Genomic DNA, 19,935 nt, shown 5'->3' on the forward strand with positions numbered 1-19,935 from the left:
ATGGAACCGGGGATTGAACTCAGGCTCTTGCGCTTGCCAGGAAAGTGGTTAATCCACTGAGTCATCTCCCCGGCCCCAATAAATGTTAAAAAAAAAAAAAGAGGGAAAAGGTCAAGTATACAAGATGAAAAAGAAAGCTAATTTTTTTTTTCCTGGTGGAGTAATTAAAATATATCCCTAAAATAAAGAACATGGTCACAAGGAGCTACTTCATATCACAATTACAAAATAAATTGCTTAATTTTGTGTGGCACAAGGGATTAAATTTAGGGCCTGTACTGAACTTCATTCCCAGCTCTTATATTTTTTATATTGAGACAGGGGCATGCTAAGTTGAGTCCTGAAGCAGGACTCAAAATGGCGATCTCTTGTCTTAGCTCCTTGTGGTTCTTAAATTAAAGGCTTGTGCCACAATGCCTGGCTAAAATACAATTTTACTTTAAAAAGTAGGGATTCTTTTTAGTGTTTAATCTACCTACTTCATTAATGAAGCAACCAGTAGGTTCTTACATTTCCAATTTACTGTCTGAGAAAAACAAAGGAAATCTTTGATTACTATGAAAGAATATAAAAACATCTGAATTACTCATATAGATTTTGAAGACTTGACAAGCAGTTGGAAGAATATGATAAAATATCACATTAAAAATGTATCATTGAAAGGGCCAGCCAAATAGCTCAGCGGAATAAAGCACCTGCAAGCAGGCACAGGGGCCAGGGGTTCGATCCCGAGGGCCTACCATGCCAGCTCCGCCCCTGGAGCGCACTGAGACAGCAGTTGGGATGGGTGTAGCAGCGCACACCTGTAATCCCAGCACTTGGTAGGATGTAAACAGGAGAATCACTACAAGTCTGATCTAGTAGTGAGACCCTGAACACCCTGTACACCCCTCCCTAAAATACAAAAGAAAAAGTATCATTGGAATTCTAGCACTTCTTTACATGTTTTTTTTTTTAATTTTTAATTTTTTTTTATTTTTTGGTGGAACCAGGGATTGAACTCAGGCCCTTGCGCTTGCCAGGGAAGTGCTTAATCCACTGAGCCATCTCCCCGGCCCCTTCTTTATTTTTTTTGTGGAACCAGGGATTGAACTCAGGTCCTTGCACTTGCCAGGCAAGCACTTATTCTACTGAGCTATCTCCCTGGCCTTTACATGTTTGTTTGTTTGTTTGTTTGTTTGTTTGTGTATCTCTGTGGCCAGCTCAGCCCACCAGGGGGCGGGCCTGGCTGGCATGTGGTGCTGGGGATTGAACTGCGGTCCCTGTGCTTTGCTAAGCTTGTTCTAAGTAGGTGCTTTAGACCACTGAGCCATCTCACCAGCCCTACATGTTTTTTTAAAACATATTTTCTGTGAAATAAAATGATCATAAATGGATAAAACATATAAATAATAAGCCCCAGCAAATTCTATTAATTTGTCAGGAATTTTAATTCAACAAATAATTGAAAACATTTTTACTTTTTTTCATTTATAAGGTTCTAGGTCATTCTTCCATACCCTATCATGTGATTATTCTTAGAATATTTTTAAAAATAATTATTTATTTATTTTTGTCTTTAATACAGGGTCTACAGTGTCTCACTACACAGATTGGACTCATAGTGATCCTCCTATTGCCAGCCTCTCAAGTGCTGGGATTACAGGTGCGCACCACCACGTCCAGGCTCAGTCACTGTCCCAGCGAGCCCGTCTGGCAGGGCTGGCACAGCACGCCGGGGATCAAACCCTGGTCCCTGCATCTGCCTAAGCAGGTACTTTACTACACTGAGCTATCTGGCCAGCCCTAGAACACTGTTTTATTACTATGAAAAAATTACGCAGACAGTGTTCTTTATTTTCAGTTTGGTAACTGAATTTGTTCACAGTCTAATGGCGACTAATAAACAGACAAAGAAACAATAAAAAACAAATATAAAGCAAGCCATACTGATTTCTGGCAGCATTTTCCATGAGAAAAGTAAACTCCTTCATGAAACGATGGCACAGCTGATTCTTTTCTGGAGTCCCAGACATCATCGTAAGCCAGACAGGCTCTCCAATCCGTGGCATTGTGTAAAGATTACAAATTGTTGTTCTAAAAAGAGGAAGACACAGTATGTAATTTATTATTCCTCAAACCACATACCCTTAAGGTTTATGCTGACAGTCTGGGCTTTATATCTACTTCATGTTTTTGAGAAAAGTCAATAAGATAAGTCTTTCCTTTGAAATCAGTGTAGTATCATGGGAAATACTTTGTTCATGAACTTCAAAGATGGTGTTTTTGCCCCCAACTGACAGTATGCCCTAGAATAAATTATTTCTCTAACTTGTACATCTTTCTACCTGAAAGATGATAAAAGACTAGAAAATTTCTAAGGCTACTCCAGCTCTAAGACTCTAAAGCATATACTGTGTTTAAGTATACTACAAATAAACATGTGCAAAATAAAATATTCTAGTGGATAATAGTGTATCCATTTACCCACTCAAAAGAACAGTTTATCTGACTCATTTTGTGGTCTTAGGTAAAGTTCTATAGGATAAGGACCACATGCTGTATTTTACAACTCTCTCCAACTTTCTGCATTTTTTCTGTTTGAGTTTTCAGCATAATAAATTACTACACAAGTATAATGGTATTCTCCTAGATTTCTTTTGTATTAACTAGGACAATAGCTAGTTCTGTGATTTGTACTCTCCTAAAGGTTTCAAAGCACATTCAAGATAATCTATTCTTTTCCTTTATATCACTATCTACTCAAGTTCTATCTGTTCGGTAGACTAAACAAATCTACAAAACCTAAAGTATAATACCTAGAAAATTTTGGAGAAACTACAGGATGGTTATTCTACCTTCTACTTTTTGCAGTATTATTTCATGGAAGTTTTGGCAATGAAGGAAAGGACTGTTTCTTCTTTCAGTCTGTTAGCCACAGCCCTATCTAGTTATTGAACACTTAAAACATAAGCTGTGTAATGAAGGAACTGAATTAATCTTTAAATTAAATAAAAATGTGGCTGAGGGCTCAGAATGTATTCAAAAATCCAACTCTAGGAAGTTTGTTAAGATCTCCCCAAATTCTATTACCATCCCTCATTTTTTTTCCTAAAAGACAAGAATTCTCTTGTATAAACTTTACTAAATATTCAAAAAATATGGACCCGATATATTACAATGAACAGAAATAACAAATAGGAATCACTTATTAAGTTTTCAGTATGGCATAAAATTATCAACTAAGAATTAAAGGCATTTTAAATGAAACTCAGAAAATAAGAATTTAGTGTTTTTTTTGCAGAACCAGGGATAGAACACAGGCCCTTGCGCTTGCCAGCGAAGCACTTATTCTACTGAGCTATCTCCCCAGCCCCCAATGTATTCTTATAGATAAAATGTAAGAATACAAACTAGGAATATTACTAAAATGCTTCCTCTTGCATATGATTAAGGATACTCAAATAGGATGGATAAACTATATAATATCTAATCCTTTTTCAGTACCAAGGCCACAAATGAATGCTCCTTTAAGAATCTGAAAACAAATAAGCCACTATAACAAATAGAATTGGAAAGGAACAAAAGTGAAAATTAAAAATCAGAGATTTTTCATAAAATCCTAGAAGGCAAATAAATAAATAAATAAATAAATAAATAAATAAATAGAAGAACAGCAACTGAAGAAGCACAGTGGAGAAGCTCTGGGTTACAACCTCACAGAGGAGGAATTAGACAAACAAGAGCTTATTTGCCCCACTGGGGCAGAAAGGAGTGAAAGAATCCTAAGTATATGCTAAAGTAGAACCTAAGAGTTAAAATATAAGACCAGAAACTAAAGCATTAATTCAGACCCATAAAGAGCTGCTGACCCCTACACTACCATTCCATTTCTTCAGAGAATGACTACAGTAAGTGGGTTTCCAAAATACAGACCTTCTCTAAATCCTTCTGAATATATGAACCTATTACAAAGTAAAAAGACATACAGACCATATTTTGTGGTATTAAATTATATATGGGAGATGGAGACAAGGGTTAGAGAAGAAATGTCTATATGTAATCCTACAGAAAATGATAATGAAAAAAGTTTTGAGAAATAATCTCTTAAAATGAAGCTTTGTAGTCAAAACCCTGTTATGAAGAGAAGTTCCAACATGCTGTTTGGAATCTCATCTCAGAACTACAAATGGGCAAGCAAATAACCCTGATATTTAATGAAAGACCTCAAGAAGAGGGAGAAACAGAAACAATACACACATACTAGGCATACAACTCAAAAAAAAGCAAACAATGCACAAAACTCAAGAAAACTTCTAAATAAAATTCTAATGTATACTCTGAAAGATATGACAAAAGATACTTTTCAAAGAAAAAGATCATCTGAAACTAAGCATAAATGTTACCAAAAGGAAATCATAAAACATAAAGCATTCCAGAGACAAAAAAATAGAAGAAAATAAATTATCAAAGCAAGTACAACACATCACAGAGCCAAAGAACATAATAGTGCCATTAGCTATACCAAGAAGATAAAAAACTAAGGAGTAGATATACATTTATCTACCATAGTAGAAAATCATTATGATCTAAAATTGATAAATTAGGGCTGGGGAGACAGTTCAGTGGTGTAAGCCCCTGACTGGCAAGGACAGAGTCCTGAGTTTGATCCCTGGTAAACAACTCCCCCTCCAAAAAGGATCTTAAAATTGATAAATTAAGACAGACTTAGAGAAACACAGCAGACTAGCAAACAGCCTCTCGAAAATTGTGAATCCAGACAATGGAAAATAACAACTTGGAGAAGAAATGATGGAAGGAGGAGGTGGATCCCTAGAATCCAGGAAGGCTATGGCAGAAAACAGGAGCCTAAAAGAAACTGGAGAGACAGACTACAACACAGAAAAAGGGGCAATCTGTACTTTCTCTCTGGCTCTTACTTAGCTTGTGAGAAAGGAAGATCAAATCTGAAGCAATGATGCAGAGGGCTTTAGGGAGAAACACCCCAGTGGAAGGGAGCAGTGGGTGCTGTGCACTGCAACAGCTGGTGAGTGACTCCAGTCCAACTGCCTGCCACATACTCTGGAGAGAGTGGTTGGTTAGATGCCATTTATAGAGGGGTCAACCGAACCAGGGATGTGGAACAGCTTCAGACTGGCTTCCTCTCAGGGCTCCCAGTGTTAAACCCCAACTGTGACTGGGTGAAGACAGCCCTGGTGGACATCCATGGTCAGGGAGCTGTGGTCAGGCCGGCAAGAGACACCCAGAGTAGGGCCAGCGATATAGCTCAGCGGACTAAGCACTTGTTTAGGTAAGCACAGGGGCCAGGGTTCAATCCCTAGCACTGCATGCTGCGCTGGTCCTGCCCAAGGTGTGCTGAGTCAGTGATGGAGTCTGGATGTGATGGTGCATGTCTGTAATCCCAGCACTATGGAGATAGAAATCAGGAGGATCACTATGAGTCCAAGCTGCATAGTGAGACCCTGTACTGTGGTGGTGGTGGGGGGGTGAGAGAGAGAGGAGAAGGGGGAGAGGGAGGGGGAGAGACAGGGAAAGGGGGGAGGGAGGGAGGGAGGGAGGGAGGGAGGGAGGGAGGGAGAGAGAGAGAGAGAGAGAGAGAGAGAGGAGACATAGAAAGACAAGGACAGAGACACCCAGAGTATTACAAGGTAAATACTTCAGCCCACCCACATGACCAAAGGCCAGGTTCAGCCAGAATTTCAAGAGGGTTTAGAGGTCGTAGAACCAACCTATAACCCTCCACAATCCTAATGCTCACTTGTTCGGATCTGAGCTCTGTTTCTTTTGTCTACCAGGCAAGAGCAGGAACACACATTCAGCTGGACATGACCTCAGAGCAGGGGCTTATAGCTCCTGTGCTACTGCACAGTACTGTCATCACAGATAATGGTATTTTGAACTTTTTTGAGATGAGGTCTCATCCTATTGTCCAGACTGACCTTGACCTCCTGGGCTCAAGCAATCTCTGCCTCAGCCTCCCATTATCTGTGATGACAGGGATACAATATTACACCCAAGTCTGCATACTTACTTTTAAAAGAATTTTCGATGTTTTCATCATAAAGAAATGATGTTTGAGGAGGCAGACACATTTTCCCTTAGACATTATACAATGAATACATGTGTCAAAACATTACATGGTACCCCATAATGTTTTATGTTCAGTTAAAATAATTTTTTAAAAGGGAACCTCTAGGATTGTTTTAGATAAAGAAAATTATTCATAGCATATTTATAGTAATTCCAGAGCAAAGTCAGCTAAACAAAATCATAAAAATAAAAACTATAAGTAAAATAACTGGCCAGTTAGTACAAGTTACTCTGACAACAGTGGCATAGGATCTACTTTAGCATAAACAAATCATTAAGAATCTTTAGTTAAGTTTTCAAACTATGGATTAAATTTTAAAATGACTATAACTTCATACTTATCAAATACTATTTACATTCATGCTGAAGGCATACTTTATAGAATTTTTTTGAGGGGTAAGTTATATAAAGTTCCACTTTCCAGCTATGTAAATGGTATGTGCATAGAACTACATGGGAATCTACATAAAATAGAACTGGTAAAAATCTACAGTTCACTTAAAATCTACAGTTCATTTAATCTCAAAATTTTATTCAACACTGAGAATACATGAAATATTTATTGTGAGCTTAATGCGGCCTTCTTTTTCTTTATAGAATACTTAATGAAATAGCAAATCAACAGGACATTTCTCTAATGTAAGCCTGAATCATAATAAATTATTTTAAGCAACTTAGCATAATGTACTGTTGAATCACAACATATCTAAACATTTATATTAAAACAATATGCTTTAAAAATTCTCATCTCTAGTAAATTTATGGTACTGACATTAAAATTATTTAGATCATCTTATAAGAGTATCAATTTTGTGCTTTTACATAAACACTTTCAAAAACAAAAAGGTCCATATTAATTTCAAAATTTACAAAAACAGGGCCGGACAGATGGCTCAGTAGAATAAGCGCTTGCCTGGCAAGCAAGGGCCTGAATTCAATCCCTGGTTCTGCAAAAAAAAAAAAAAAAAAGTTACAAAAATAAAGAACTATCAGTTCATGAAAACTGCTCTGAATTCCCTCTAGAATGCTCTTTTCACTGCCTACTTTTTTTTTTTTTATAAATGTATTTGGTACAGGGTCTCACTACATAGCTCAGGCTCCTGTTCTCAGCCTCCCCAGCACTGGGATTACAGGAGTGAGCCACCACACCTGGATGGGGTGGCTGGCTCAGCAAGGCCAGGGGCAGGGCTAGCGCAGCCTGTGGCACAGGGGATCAAACCCCAGTCCCTGCGCTTGCCTAAGCAGGTGCTTAGTCCATTGAACTATCTTACCAGCCCTCACCCACTACTTTGCATCTATATAATACTTGTTTGTTTAAGAGGGTCTTACTACATAGCTCAGATTGCCCTTGAATTCTCTATGTAGTTGAGACTGACCTCAAACCTGAAATCCTGCCTCAGCGTCCCAAGTGCTGGGATTACAGGCATGTACCATCAGCCCCTGGTGTCTTTAGAATGCTTTTAATAATGTATAGCAAAAGACTGGGTGTGGTGGCATGTGCCTATAATCCCAGTGCTTGGGAGGCTGAAAACAGGAGGAGCACTGCGAGTTCAACCTGTATAGTGAGACCCTGTACTAAATATATTTAAAAAAAAGTATAGCAAAGTAAATCAGTATACATCTTTAACCCCTGCCTTAGGAGTCTGGGGCAGAATGACTAAGATTTTTTTTTTTTTTTTTTTGTGGTAGCAGGGATTGAACTCAGGAACCCTGAACTTGCCAGACAGGCACTTATTCCACTGTGCTATCTCCCTGGCCCTGGGACATGATGAGTACGCGTTCAAGGCCAGGCTATGGAGTTTAATGAGACCCCATTCCAAAATAAAGGAAAATAAAAAAGGCTGGGGATGTAGCTCAGTGCAAAGGCCCAGGGTTTAATCAAAACATGAGAGAGGAGGGGAAGAGGGAGACAAGAGAGTGAAGGATGCAAAACCTGAATTCTTTAAGGTTTGAAGTTTGAATAAATGGAATTGTGAATAGCTTTGGATGTAAGTCTCAGTGATTACAAGTGGTATCTTCATGAATTACTGAATATACTTAACATTATTATACATTCAACAATTAAGATAAATTTAATGTTATAAGGTTTTCACTATATTAGACACAAAATTAAGGTATCATAGTTATATGCTTCACACAATAAATTAAGAATGGCCTCAAATTAACTGTGTTAAATTACTGTACATATGTATAGCAGAAATTATAATGCAAATTAGGTATCACTTATGTAAATAATTTTCTTCCAAGACCAAAAAGTAATAATACAGCTTAAAATTAAATTGTATTTGTTTCTCTCCATTTCCCCTAACAACTGAAATTACTACACAGAAAAGGTTTTCCACCCTACAAATTATGGTAAATAAAACAATGATCAGACATTTTCTCTTCCTCAACTAAGTAACATGATTCTACAGCAAAGAAAATACTGATTTCCCCTTCAGAGTAATAAAAGTTTCATTAGAGATCATTTTTTGGTCATATCCAAAAGTATTAAATTCAAGTGTCAGATTTGAGAAAATCATGAGTATGATGTGAAGGACCAAAACTGGGGAAGTAATGCTGTAGTATCTGCCAGAGAGAAGTTTTTTTGTAAAAAAAAGTCAGGCATTCTGCTAAGTATCAGGCACTATCTTATCTTACTTTAATCCTTAAAATAATCTTACCATATTATTACTAAATGTGCATATTAATGATCTGCTTTGTTTGTTTTGGTTTTCTGAAACAGGATCTCACTAGGCAGTTCAGGCTGGGCTTGAACTCATTATATATCCCAGGTTGGCATGGAACTTGCAGTAATCGTTTTGCCTCAGCCTCCAGTACCGGAAGAACAGGCATGTGCCACCTCACCCGGTTGAATCTGCATGCTTTAGATTAGAAATCCAGAGTACTAAATGCTACGGTTTTGCCCAAAGTCACCAAGGGTAGTAAATGGCACAGCCAAGATTAGAACACCGAATCAAACCTTTCTGGTCTCATTTTCTGTGCTATACCATCTCTCATCTAAAGAAAGTTAAACCTGAGGTTAAAGTAGACCTCAAATGAATCTCCTTCACAGTAGATAGCACTTAGTGATTCCTAACGTATGTCCACTTTCTGCATGTCTACTGGCCATACAGTTACAGGACAGCTACAACACTTGGCTTTACAAACAATAAATGTGGAGCCTTAGAAAATACTGGTAGAAGAAAGAGTACTTGCTGTGACATGTCAAGAGAAAGAACCAATCAATAAAGCCATTAAGATCACAGAGTTCATATTCCTGATATCATATATTCTTGTTTCAGTGCATCAAGGAACATCTGATGATGTCACTGGTTAAACAACACTTAACTAGTTCCTTTACCTAGGAGCTCAAGACAGAACAAAGCCTATTTCTGGAACAATAGTTATCTTCTGGTCATATTTGCTTATCAAAAACAAAAGGTCCACTTTTAAAAACCATGCCTCTGATGGGCCTCAAATGTTACTCAATCTCAATTACATTTCAGATTTAACAGCACAGGAGGTAGGGGCCTTACTGAATATTAGACCCTCACATGACTATGGGACCAAGAAATTTAAAGAAGTGAATTTTATTAGAACAAGTTAAAGAAAAGTTCCTTCCTGTGTACACCACAAAACATCTTTGCATTATGGAAAACTGGGGAATATGTACCTGAATTCATTTAGGGCATCAACTATTCGATTATATGCCAAACTCCTCTGACTGGCATCAGTTGATCTCCGGCTCATTTTCATAGCCTTGAAAACAATCATTACACAGTTAATTGTTTCACGAATTATGATAAAGCATGGAAAGAAAAACCACATGTTATACAACACTATCAACAATTTAATCTATAAGGAAATAAAAAGATACACATATTTACAGTGGCTTTTCCTTCTATACCTCTGGACATTGGGGATTATCAAAATTTTTTAATTTTTCAACCATTGAACCCTATCATAATTGTCAACTGTACAATGATAATAGTGATGTTGACAAGTCTCTGGGATGCCAAAAACTTCCTTTTTAAAAACAGAACAAGACATAATAACAGCTTGTGGTTTTACTTTTATATTTCATAGATACTACTTCTGCTGGTATTGTTTTTTTACACCTAGAATATAAAAATTCTGCTGATGAGTATCTCAAGTTATTACTCATATTTGCTTTTTTACAAACATATTTTAGCCAGGTATTGTGGTACATCGCAAGCACTAGGAAGCTGAGGCAAGAGGTTCACTGCAAGTTCAAGACCAGCCTGGGCTACACAGAATTCAAGGGCAGCCAAAACTATATAGCAAGACTATCCCAAAACAAAACAAAACAAAACAAACAAATAAACAAACAAACAAAAGAACCCCAAAAATAAATTAAGTACAAGCTGAAAAATTTAGACCAAGAAGATAAAAAGAAGACCATGAATACAAAAAGTGGGGAAAAAAAAAACAAAATAAAATCCCAATTTACAATCTTTTTGGAACAAATTCTTTATATAACAAGCTGATTAAAAATCTTTAAAGAACATATTTAAAAGATGGCCAGACTACCAGGAATCAAACATCAGAAGACAAAAATGAAAATTTATGTTTATAAAACTGAGATTAGGGGCCAGGGAGATAGCTCAGTAGAGTAAGCGCTTCCCTCGCAAGTGCAAGAGCCTGAGTTCAATCCTCTGTTTCGGAAAACAAAAAACAAAAAACAGAACTGAGATTAATATTCAGAAATAAATCAATGTTCTTTTGCTGAAATTAAGGAATGGTTCTTACTATCTTATCAGCAATATTTTAAAATTGCATTACAGCTCTCAAAAAAAAAGGCATAGACTTTAATTATGAAGGTCCTCAAAAGCAAAATTCACAGCTTTTACTAAAAAATAACAATGGCTTAAAAGCTGCCCCATGACAATTTCTTTTTTTACCTTTTTTTTTTTTCAACACATAATACACTGCATATATTCTTCTTAGTGGTTAATTGCTGTACAAGATGCGGACTTGTGATCCTATTTACAAACTCCATTAGAACAAATCATTCTATTCATTAACAGAATGTAACTATATATCTATCTCAACCACTTTGAATATACAGATACAAAATGGACATTCATCTGTATACCCCATTTTTTCTAAGTTCCGTTATTGAATATTATAGGTGTGTAAACTCAGCAAAATATTCTAAAAGAGTCCAGTAGCCCATAATAGCATTGGGTCTTCTGTTTAACTGGCAATGTCAGAAATTATTGACCTGAGTCCCCCACAGCTCAACTTAACAGCATGGCTTTATTTCTTATAATTTCGTCTTCATACTTTTCTGCTGGATGGTTAAGACCAAGGTAAAGCAGGACCTATGCAACAAGAGTTGTAGCTTTTTGGTCTGAGAAGGTCAGTGAAATGCCCTCAGGATTTGTCCTGAGATCCTGTACCTCAGATTGTAGAACCTTTATCAGTGCAGCCATGTGGATGAGTCACAGCCGACAATTTCTTTAGATGGCCTAGTATTTCCCCAATTCTGTCATTAACTACCAACAAACTTTTAGATTTTTCATTCACTTATATTAAAGCATTCATTTTTATGTCAGCTTTAATTTAAAAAATGAGATGTAAAACAAGTATCCAGAAAACTGTTATATATAAGTAACATACACTCTATATTAGAGAAAGGGCAAAGCACTAAAACATGAAAGCACTTTAAAAAAACTTATGAATTTTACAAAGGGCCTCTAAAGTTTAATTTAAAGCTTTAAATACTTCTCCAAGTAACTGAAAATATTTCAGCCACAACAAATGTGCATGGTGACTCTGACAACAAAGGACTACAAAATAAGAAAGTGGCCAACTGCAGTGTGACCAGCATCTTACTTAAATCCAAATGGCTTCTAATTCATTTGTTCAGTAAAAAAGGACTGCTGATGATCTGTCTGTTGCTTTTTTTTTTTTTTTGGCCTGATAGATCACTGTGAATAAACATCCATGCCTGCTCCAGAGGCAAATGCCTATTACCATTGAGTGATGAGGTGTATCCTCTGCATGCTAGGGTCTTTCTACTTTTCGTTCTAGTCTCTTTTATACTATTGTCAAATTAATTTTCTAAAAGTATACTTTGAAAAGAGATTTAAAAACAAAGTGAATTTTTCCTGGCAAACATTGCAGATTCTTCATAATTGCACCCTTATTAAGTCTGTTTGTAGTATCGCTCACTATTTCTTCTATCTTTTCACTTCTACCTGTCAGATTAATAACTTTGGTCACAACCATTAATTCTTTAATTTGACTTTCAGCAATCTCTTCTTAGAAATAAACTGGAAAATTCACCAAGATGTTAACTATAATGTAGCACTTATTGCAAAAATGTGTAAAGGCCTACTAAGAAGACTGTTTCTTATATTGAGAAAATCCAGTAAAATATATTTCAGAAAATGTATAAACTGTGCATGGCGGTGTGCAAAACTGTTACACTAGTTTGTCAAGGAGGCTGAGGCAGAAGGATCATAGTCCAAGGCCAAACTACAATAACAAGTTTTTGAAATGGGCATGAAATTTAAAATGCAAAATAATCCCTACCAAGTAAAAGTACACCAAAGAAAAGAACTGAGTAAGACTTTCAGCAAAAAAGTAATGAGTTCCCTCTGGATAGATGGTAATGACATCTACTGTCTTGACATTGTGCTGTGTCCAATTTTCAAAGCTCTGTTTAAAATATCATACATATCCTTCAAGATTTATACAAATGAAACCTTTTCCCAATAAGACATTTTTATTTCTTCTGAACTAAAAATATTTGCCTATCTTTAGGTTCTAATCTGTTGGGTTTTTTTTTTTTTTTTTCCCTGTATTTTAGGGAAATACAGGTTGTTCAGGGTCTCACTACTAGATTGGACTCATACCGATTCTCCTGTTTACAGCCTTCCAAGAGCAGGGATTACAGGCTCACACCACCATGCCCAGTCTCAACTGCCATCTCAGCATGCCCCGGGGGCAGGGCTGGCATGGCAGGCCCAGGGACTGAACCTGGGCCCTGGGCCTGCTTGCAGGCACTTTAATCCGCAGAGCTATTTGGCTGGCCCTTCTAATTTGTATTTCAAGTAATCCTTGAAAATAATGTATGTTCATTTGTTTATTTGCTATCCCATGAGATCAGAAGTACTGCTTTTTTCTCTTCATTTGCTACCCTAGTCCTGTTATGGGTCCTCAAATATTTAGTTTCTGATTGAAGAGCCTTAGATCTTTTATTGGACAGCAAGATCTTTTTTAAAAGGTTGATGTATATTTATCTACCAGATTATTTATTGTGTAAGGCACTAGCTTACAGAATTAATGGTGGCTGTTAATTTTTCTGAAAAATGAATACACATAATGCTAAATCAGAAGAATAAAATTCAAAGGAAAAGACAAAAGTTAGCATAAGATAGGAATAACTAACCTTACCTGTTCTATTGCACTCTTTAATTTGTTCATGTGGCTTTCAAAGAGAGGAAAATGTGAAAAAAAGAATTCATTAAATTTGTTGTTTTCATCTTCATCTTTGGATAATGAAAAGATTACTCCAATTGCAATCTTCTTTTTTCTCACAATTCCTGGGTTAGGGCCACAGCTTTCATCTGACAGATTAAAGCTTTCTTCTATAGACCTTGAAAATATATGTTTTTTAATTTAAAAAAAGTAAATAAATTCACAATTCAATCTATTTGCTAATTAAATGTAGGCAATCTAAATACCTTTTGCTGTTTCATCAAAATTATTTAGATTTTACTATCAATTGTATCTCTTTGTGGAATCTACTCTATTGTTTCTCATGTTTTTACTCATGTCAGATTATGAATAATTTTGGTTAACACTAACTAAAAATAATCTTTCAAGAATAAAATTGTCAAATAGAAATATGAAAACTATGAATATCAAAACATGGCATACAATCAAAAAGCTAAACATAAACTTTTAAAAGGAAAAACAGCATACACATTTCATGACATTGGATTGGCAAAGGTTCCTTGGATATAACACAAAAAACTCAGGAACAATTTTTTAAAAAACTACCTAAAAGTGAAAAATTTTAGTACATTAAATGATATGATCAATAGAATGAAAGGCAATCCATACAATGGAAGAAAGTATTTGTAAATCCTAAATCTGGTAAGGTGTTTATATCTAAAATCGATTTAAAGAAAAAAATCACAAATCAACACAACAGCTGACTTAAAAAGTGGCCAAAGGACCTAAACAGGTATCTCCCCAAAAGGCATACAAATGACTAATAAGCACTTGCAAAGACCCTCAACACCACTACTACCACCAGACAAATGTAAATTGAAACTACAGTGAGAATCCACTTCACATGTATTAAGATGGCCCAATAAAGGGAGGTGGGGGGTGGGGGTCCAGATCAATGGTAGAGCATGTGACTATTATGCCTGAGGCCTTAGATTCCATTCCCAGTACCACAAAACCAACCAACCACCCTCCACACACAGAGTATAAAACCTGATGGTGAGGATGTGGAGAAATTAGAACCCTTTATGTTGCTGGTAAGGATACAAAATGTAGCCACTACAAAAAAACCATATGGCCCAGAAATTCTGCTTCTGGTGTATATGCAAGAAGAATTGAGGGCAATGATTCAACCAGGTATTTGTATACCCATATTGATAGCAGCATTCTGGACAACAGACAAACAGAAACAATATAAGTGTCCATCCATAGATGAATGAATATACAAAACATATTTCCAATGGAATGTAATTCAGCTATACAAAAGAATTAATTTCTGACGTGTTATAACATGGATGAAACCTGAAGACACTGAACTAAGTGAAATACGCCAGTCTCAAAAGAACAACTGCTGTATGATTCCTTTTATATAAGATACCTAACAAGTCAAATTCACAGAAAAGGCACCAGGTTATAAGGGCCAGAAGAGGGAGGAATGGGGAGCTATTACTTAATGGGTACAGGGGTTCACTTTGAGATGATAAAAAAAAATTCATGCATTAAGACAGTGATGATTGGGCTGGCCAGATAGCTGAGCGGATTAAAGCCCCTGCTTAGGCAGACATAGGTGCCTGGGGTTCAATACCCAGCCTGCTGTGCCAGCCCTGCTCACGGAGTGCGCCGAGATGGTGACTGAGACCAGGTGTGGTGGCGCACGCCTGCCTGTAATCCCAGCACTTGGGAGGCTGAAAACAGGAGAATCACTATGAGTCTGATATTCATCATGAGACCCTGTAAACCCTGTACTAAATATATAAACAAAAACAAAAACAAGACAGTGATGATGGTGTGAAGGCACTTAATATCACTGATCTGCACACCTAAAAACAATTAAAAGTCAACTGTTTCATGCAATTTAGCACAATAAAAAATATGATACAATTTTCAAAGTTTTTAGTACCATGTTTAAAGTACAGAAAATATAAGCCCAGGCTATAAAAAGAGGTACACAACGCTGTGCTTAAAGGAATTATTTAATCTTGTGTAAATTCCAACTTACCATCTAGGAAATACCCCATTTTCCAAACTTGTTGTTTGGCTGCGTCGCCAACGTCGCTGGTAGCTGCTGGCACAACTTCGAGTAAGTGAAGAGTTTGGGGAAGGAAACGGGGTGATAAGCAAGCTGCTGAGAGACGCTGTTAAGTCAGAACAACAGTATAAATCAAAAATGACCATGGATAATAAATTTATTAAAACATGAACAGTACAGAAATCTAATAACCCAATTAAACACTATGTGTCATAATGTGAGCTAAAACAAATAAGTACCAACAAATATGAAAAGCGGATGGGGAACGGAAGTGGGGGACACAACAGATTCTACTCTACACTGCCACAATCTCTTGACTGTGGGATTGATTAATCCTTCCTCAAAACCCTTATATAAAATCCGTAATTGGGAGGGCAGTTAAGTAACAACAACAACAACAACAACAAAAAAAAAACCCTCCAAGGTATAATATATACCTGTAACTGCTCCCAAGATAATTGTAAACTTCATAAATTGCAAACATGTACTAACAAAACTTAAAAATTATAAAAATGTTAACAGTAGAATGACTCAAATTGTTCATTTTGCTTAATGAGCCTCTCCTCTAAATTTCCATTTTTAAAATTCTTGGAGCAAGGTCTTAAAGGAAAAAGTCATATAACAGCCCCAGAAGGAAATGTTACTTTTCAGCAAAGTGTTGGTTCTTCTCCCACACTTATCTAATGGTGCCAAGAACTTCATTCCTTAAAGGAAATCTAGTGCTATTATACGATATAGCATATGGATTTTCTGACAAGAAGCTGTATTTGAAAATAATGTCTGAGTGTCATTTAAAGAGATTATAACTTCAATTACAAATTTTGTACACACAGTCAAGCCAACCACTTTTTAAAAGAATAATAACTAATATCTACTATGCTATTAAAAACAAAAAAAGAATAGACCCTATAGATTGGCTCTCTGGATCACTCTGAGGCAACAAACACATTCCAGTAGATTCTACTCTAATTACACTACTGCAATCTTCTGACGATAGGGATTTTTATTAGTCCTCCCCAAAACTCTTCTATAGAATCCTTAAGACTTTTTGCCTAAAGTGTTAGAAGCCATAGCCTTTGCTTTTTTTTTTTGGGTTAAGGATTTTCACCACTGCTGCAGTTCTCTTGACTGCTGGGCAAAAGTAAAATCTCAAAATTTAAACTCTAGTTAGCAGCAAGCAGATACAAACTATGTGTTTTTTCTGCTATGATTTCTAAGTAGTGTCCTGAGCAATATTTTTCTTACATATTTTTCTTTTGGTCATCGAATTTGGTTTGCAACCAGAATGGTAGAAAGAACTACATTCTGTGAACCAAGGTATCACTGTACTGCACTAGGCATACTTAAGGGTAAATATGTAAATTTTATTTATTTTATTTTACTTTTTGGCGGACCCAGGGATTGCACTCAGGCCTTTGCACTTGCCAGGGAAGCACTTATTCCACTGAGCTATCTCCCTGGCCCCCAATTTTTTTTTAAATTTAAATTTTATTTTGCTCTCTGTTGCGACAGGGTCTAGCTATGTATTCCAGGTTGGCCTCCAACTTCTAGCGATCCACCTGCCTCAGCCTCCCAAGCGCTGGGATTACAAGTCTGTGCCACCCTATTCCTTGCAAAAATCAAATCAAAACAAAACGAAACAAAAACTTTCAACAGATGTCTCTCTACCCCTTTCACAATCTTCTTATATGGCAAGAATCAAGATAACCATAGTCTGAACAGAGAATCAGATGATAAAAGCAGGGATAAAAAGAAAATCAATACCAGCTAGCAGCAATCTCATAAAAAACTTGATTAATACATGAACTTGAAATTACCAGAACGTGCTATGCCACTGTCTCTGTCCTCATTCAGTTCTCTTCCAGGCATGTCCATTGGATTACTGTGAACTAAAAATCAATACACAACTATCAGTTACAAAATATATCCTTATTTAGGTAAATGTTGCTCTTTTTAACTAGCAAACTGAATCATGCTCATCACATTGCATTCCTTTATTTTTCAAGCATGGCATCAACCCAACACCAAGAGCTACTACTCAGGTGAACAAGCTTTGAGATCTGAAGACTGACACAAAGTATGAAAATGATCTATGATAAAGTAATTAAAGAAGCCAGGGTTAACTAAAATTCATATTTAGAAGTATATTCAATGACACAGAAAGAAGTTACAACGTGCTATTAATTTAAAAAGCAAGCAAATCAATGTCAGTTGTTGGGTCTAAGTGATAGGTATATCACAATGCAGTCTACTCATTCTGCCTATACTGGATATTTAGATACAAACATAATATATTTAAAAATTCATAATAAAAGTTTCAGAAATGTTCTAAATACTGAGACCAATTCTTTTTGTAGAAGTTGGAGGTACTGTGGGTGTAGTTCAGTGGTAGAGTGCTTGCTCAGCAGGCTGGAGTTCCCAAGTTTAATCCCCAACAGTACCAGAAAAAGTGGGCACAACTGGGTGACAGGTGACTAATATATTTTTTGCCTTTTTATCATATTTTCTTAATTTTTTATGATAAACATGTATTGCTCACATCTAATATTTACAGGGAAAATAAAAACTAAAACAAAAGCTAAATTGATACCAACCCAAGAAAAATAATGAGTACATCACCACACAGTTTGATAATTTACACCTGAAGCTTACAATGCTAGCTTACTGGGTGTGAAATCTGCAAAAATATACAATGGAATTAGCATCCTAAATATATAATCATGAACACATAGTCTATAATAATTTAATAACATAAACAATTCCATATGCCTTTAATGGAACATCGTGATGGTGCTTGTTCATCTAAATCTTAGCTCCAAGAAAAATCATTTTTATGGAATAGTGTAGATCAGAACTTTTACAATTAATATTTTCTGCAATTGGTGAACTATGATACAAAAGCCACTCAGCCATGGAAACAAGACAGCATCACACTAAAAACTTCAAGTATTACAAAAAATAATAGTCATAGTAAATTTTGATTTAACACTCTAAAGTTAAAATGATTATGAGATAATGAGAAAAGAAACGAATAGAAGTATTTAAAAATTGTCTGATAACTCAGTTTGTGGAAACATAAGGAACATATTCAGTAGAAAGGAATTAAGTTCCGGTATTTCATAAGTAATAATTCTTAACTACAAACTCCTCAATTATATCCATTTACTCTCTTGTTTCCACAGCTTAACTACAAATTCTAGCTGCTAGGTCACACCAACTAGTCTACCCATAGAGCACATCGCAAACCTGCAAAGAAAGAGGCACTCCTGATCAAGCGGAGCGGACCCTGCTCAGAGAATGCCCGCCTGGGGCTGCAGAACTGTGAAAGACCTACATGGTAAAAATGTAAAATACACATGAAAGAGGGCAGTTAGAGAAGCCATAATGTGTCAGGCAGAAAAAGTGAGGCAAAGCAGCAGGACAGGAGACCAACAGATATGGATGGAAACTTTTACCCTAAATGAGGATAATTCAAATTGGCTTTCCCTTTTGAAAGAGTACAGTCCCCTTTTGGTCATGGTTTAGGTAAACAACAATTTAATGTCTATTTACACTTCTGCCATACAAGGCAAAAATTATTTTAAACATTCAATCCTTTCTAGTGTAAAATAATGCTTTTAATGATTCAAAAAAAAAAAAAAAAGAATAAAGTTATCTACCTAAATTGGCATTTGTCAACTATATTTCTTTTAAAATGTCATTCAAGATTGTAATTTTCTCCTGTAATTGTAGTAAGGACAACACCATTGTACTACATGTAGTAGAAGAACAAAAAACAAATACAGAAAGGGATTTTATTGGCAGGTAAGTCAAAAATTGCTTTTCCTAACCTAAGTATATAAGGCTAAACAATAATGTAACTAATGTAGCTCATTTGACTCCCAACTGTCCACATGAAGCAGCTGCCACATACTTGACCAAGAAAAAACTGTTAACAGTCTGAAGATCCAAAAGGGACATTATAGCCTGAAGGCAACCACCTGGGTTCCCAACTATGTTTAATCAAGACAGTCTAAATAGCCACCTAGGAGTTTTACCTAGGATATAACAGCTTTCTGTTTCAGTGACAACTGTATTTCTCAAATCCCTAAGATACTATTTTTCTTCTGTAAAAAGGACTTATATAGTTACAGTATATGTGCAACAATCCTTCCATGTCTCAAGGGTCAGCTCTTTATACAAGTCCTTTAAGTTCAATTCTCACTCACCTCATTTATTTTCAGCATGACATTTTTAACAATGTGCATGTGCATGTATGCACCCACCACAATACCTAGATGGGAACTCTCCTTTCTCTACCACCTTATCCTCAACTTTTCACCCATCTTTGCCTCCTTTTCCTAATAATA

The 19,935-nt window shown here is 36.2% G+C and overlaps 1 protein-coding gene across 1 annotated transcript in view; it reads right to left on the minus strand.

Moving 5' to 3' along the window:
- Fnip1 (folliculin interacting protein 1) overlaps positions 1-19,935 on the minus strand; it is a 141,769-nt gene that overhangs the window by 38,377 nt on the left and 83,457 nt on the right. Inside the window, exons 7-12 of the mRNA XM_004629439.2 lie at positions 18,833-18,916; positions 17,404-17,475; positions 15,557-15,692; positions 13,498-13,699; positions 9,746-9,831; positions 1,930-2,076 (exon numbers count right to left, since the gene is read on the minus strand). Coding sequence (XP_004629496.1) covers positions 1,930-2,076; positions 9,746-9,831; positions 13,498-13,699; positions 15,557-15,692; positions 17,404-17,475; positions 18,833-18,916 — 727 coding nt within the window. The remainder of the gene's footprint in view (positions 1-1,929; positions 2,077-9,745; positions 9,832-13,497; positions 13,700-15,556; positions 15,693-17,403; positions 17,476-18,832; positions 18,917-19,935) is intronic.

This window comes from Octodon degus, unplaced genomic scaffold, assembly GCF_000260255.1.
Source record: "Octodon degus isolate 3935 unplaced genomic scaffold, OctDeg1.0 scaffold00029, whole genome shotgun sequence".
Taxonomy (NCBI): Eukaryota; Metazoa; Chordata; class Mammalia; order Rodentia; family Octodontidae; genus Octodon; species Octodon degus.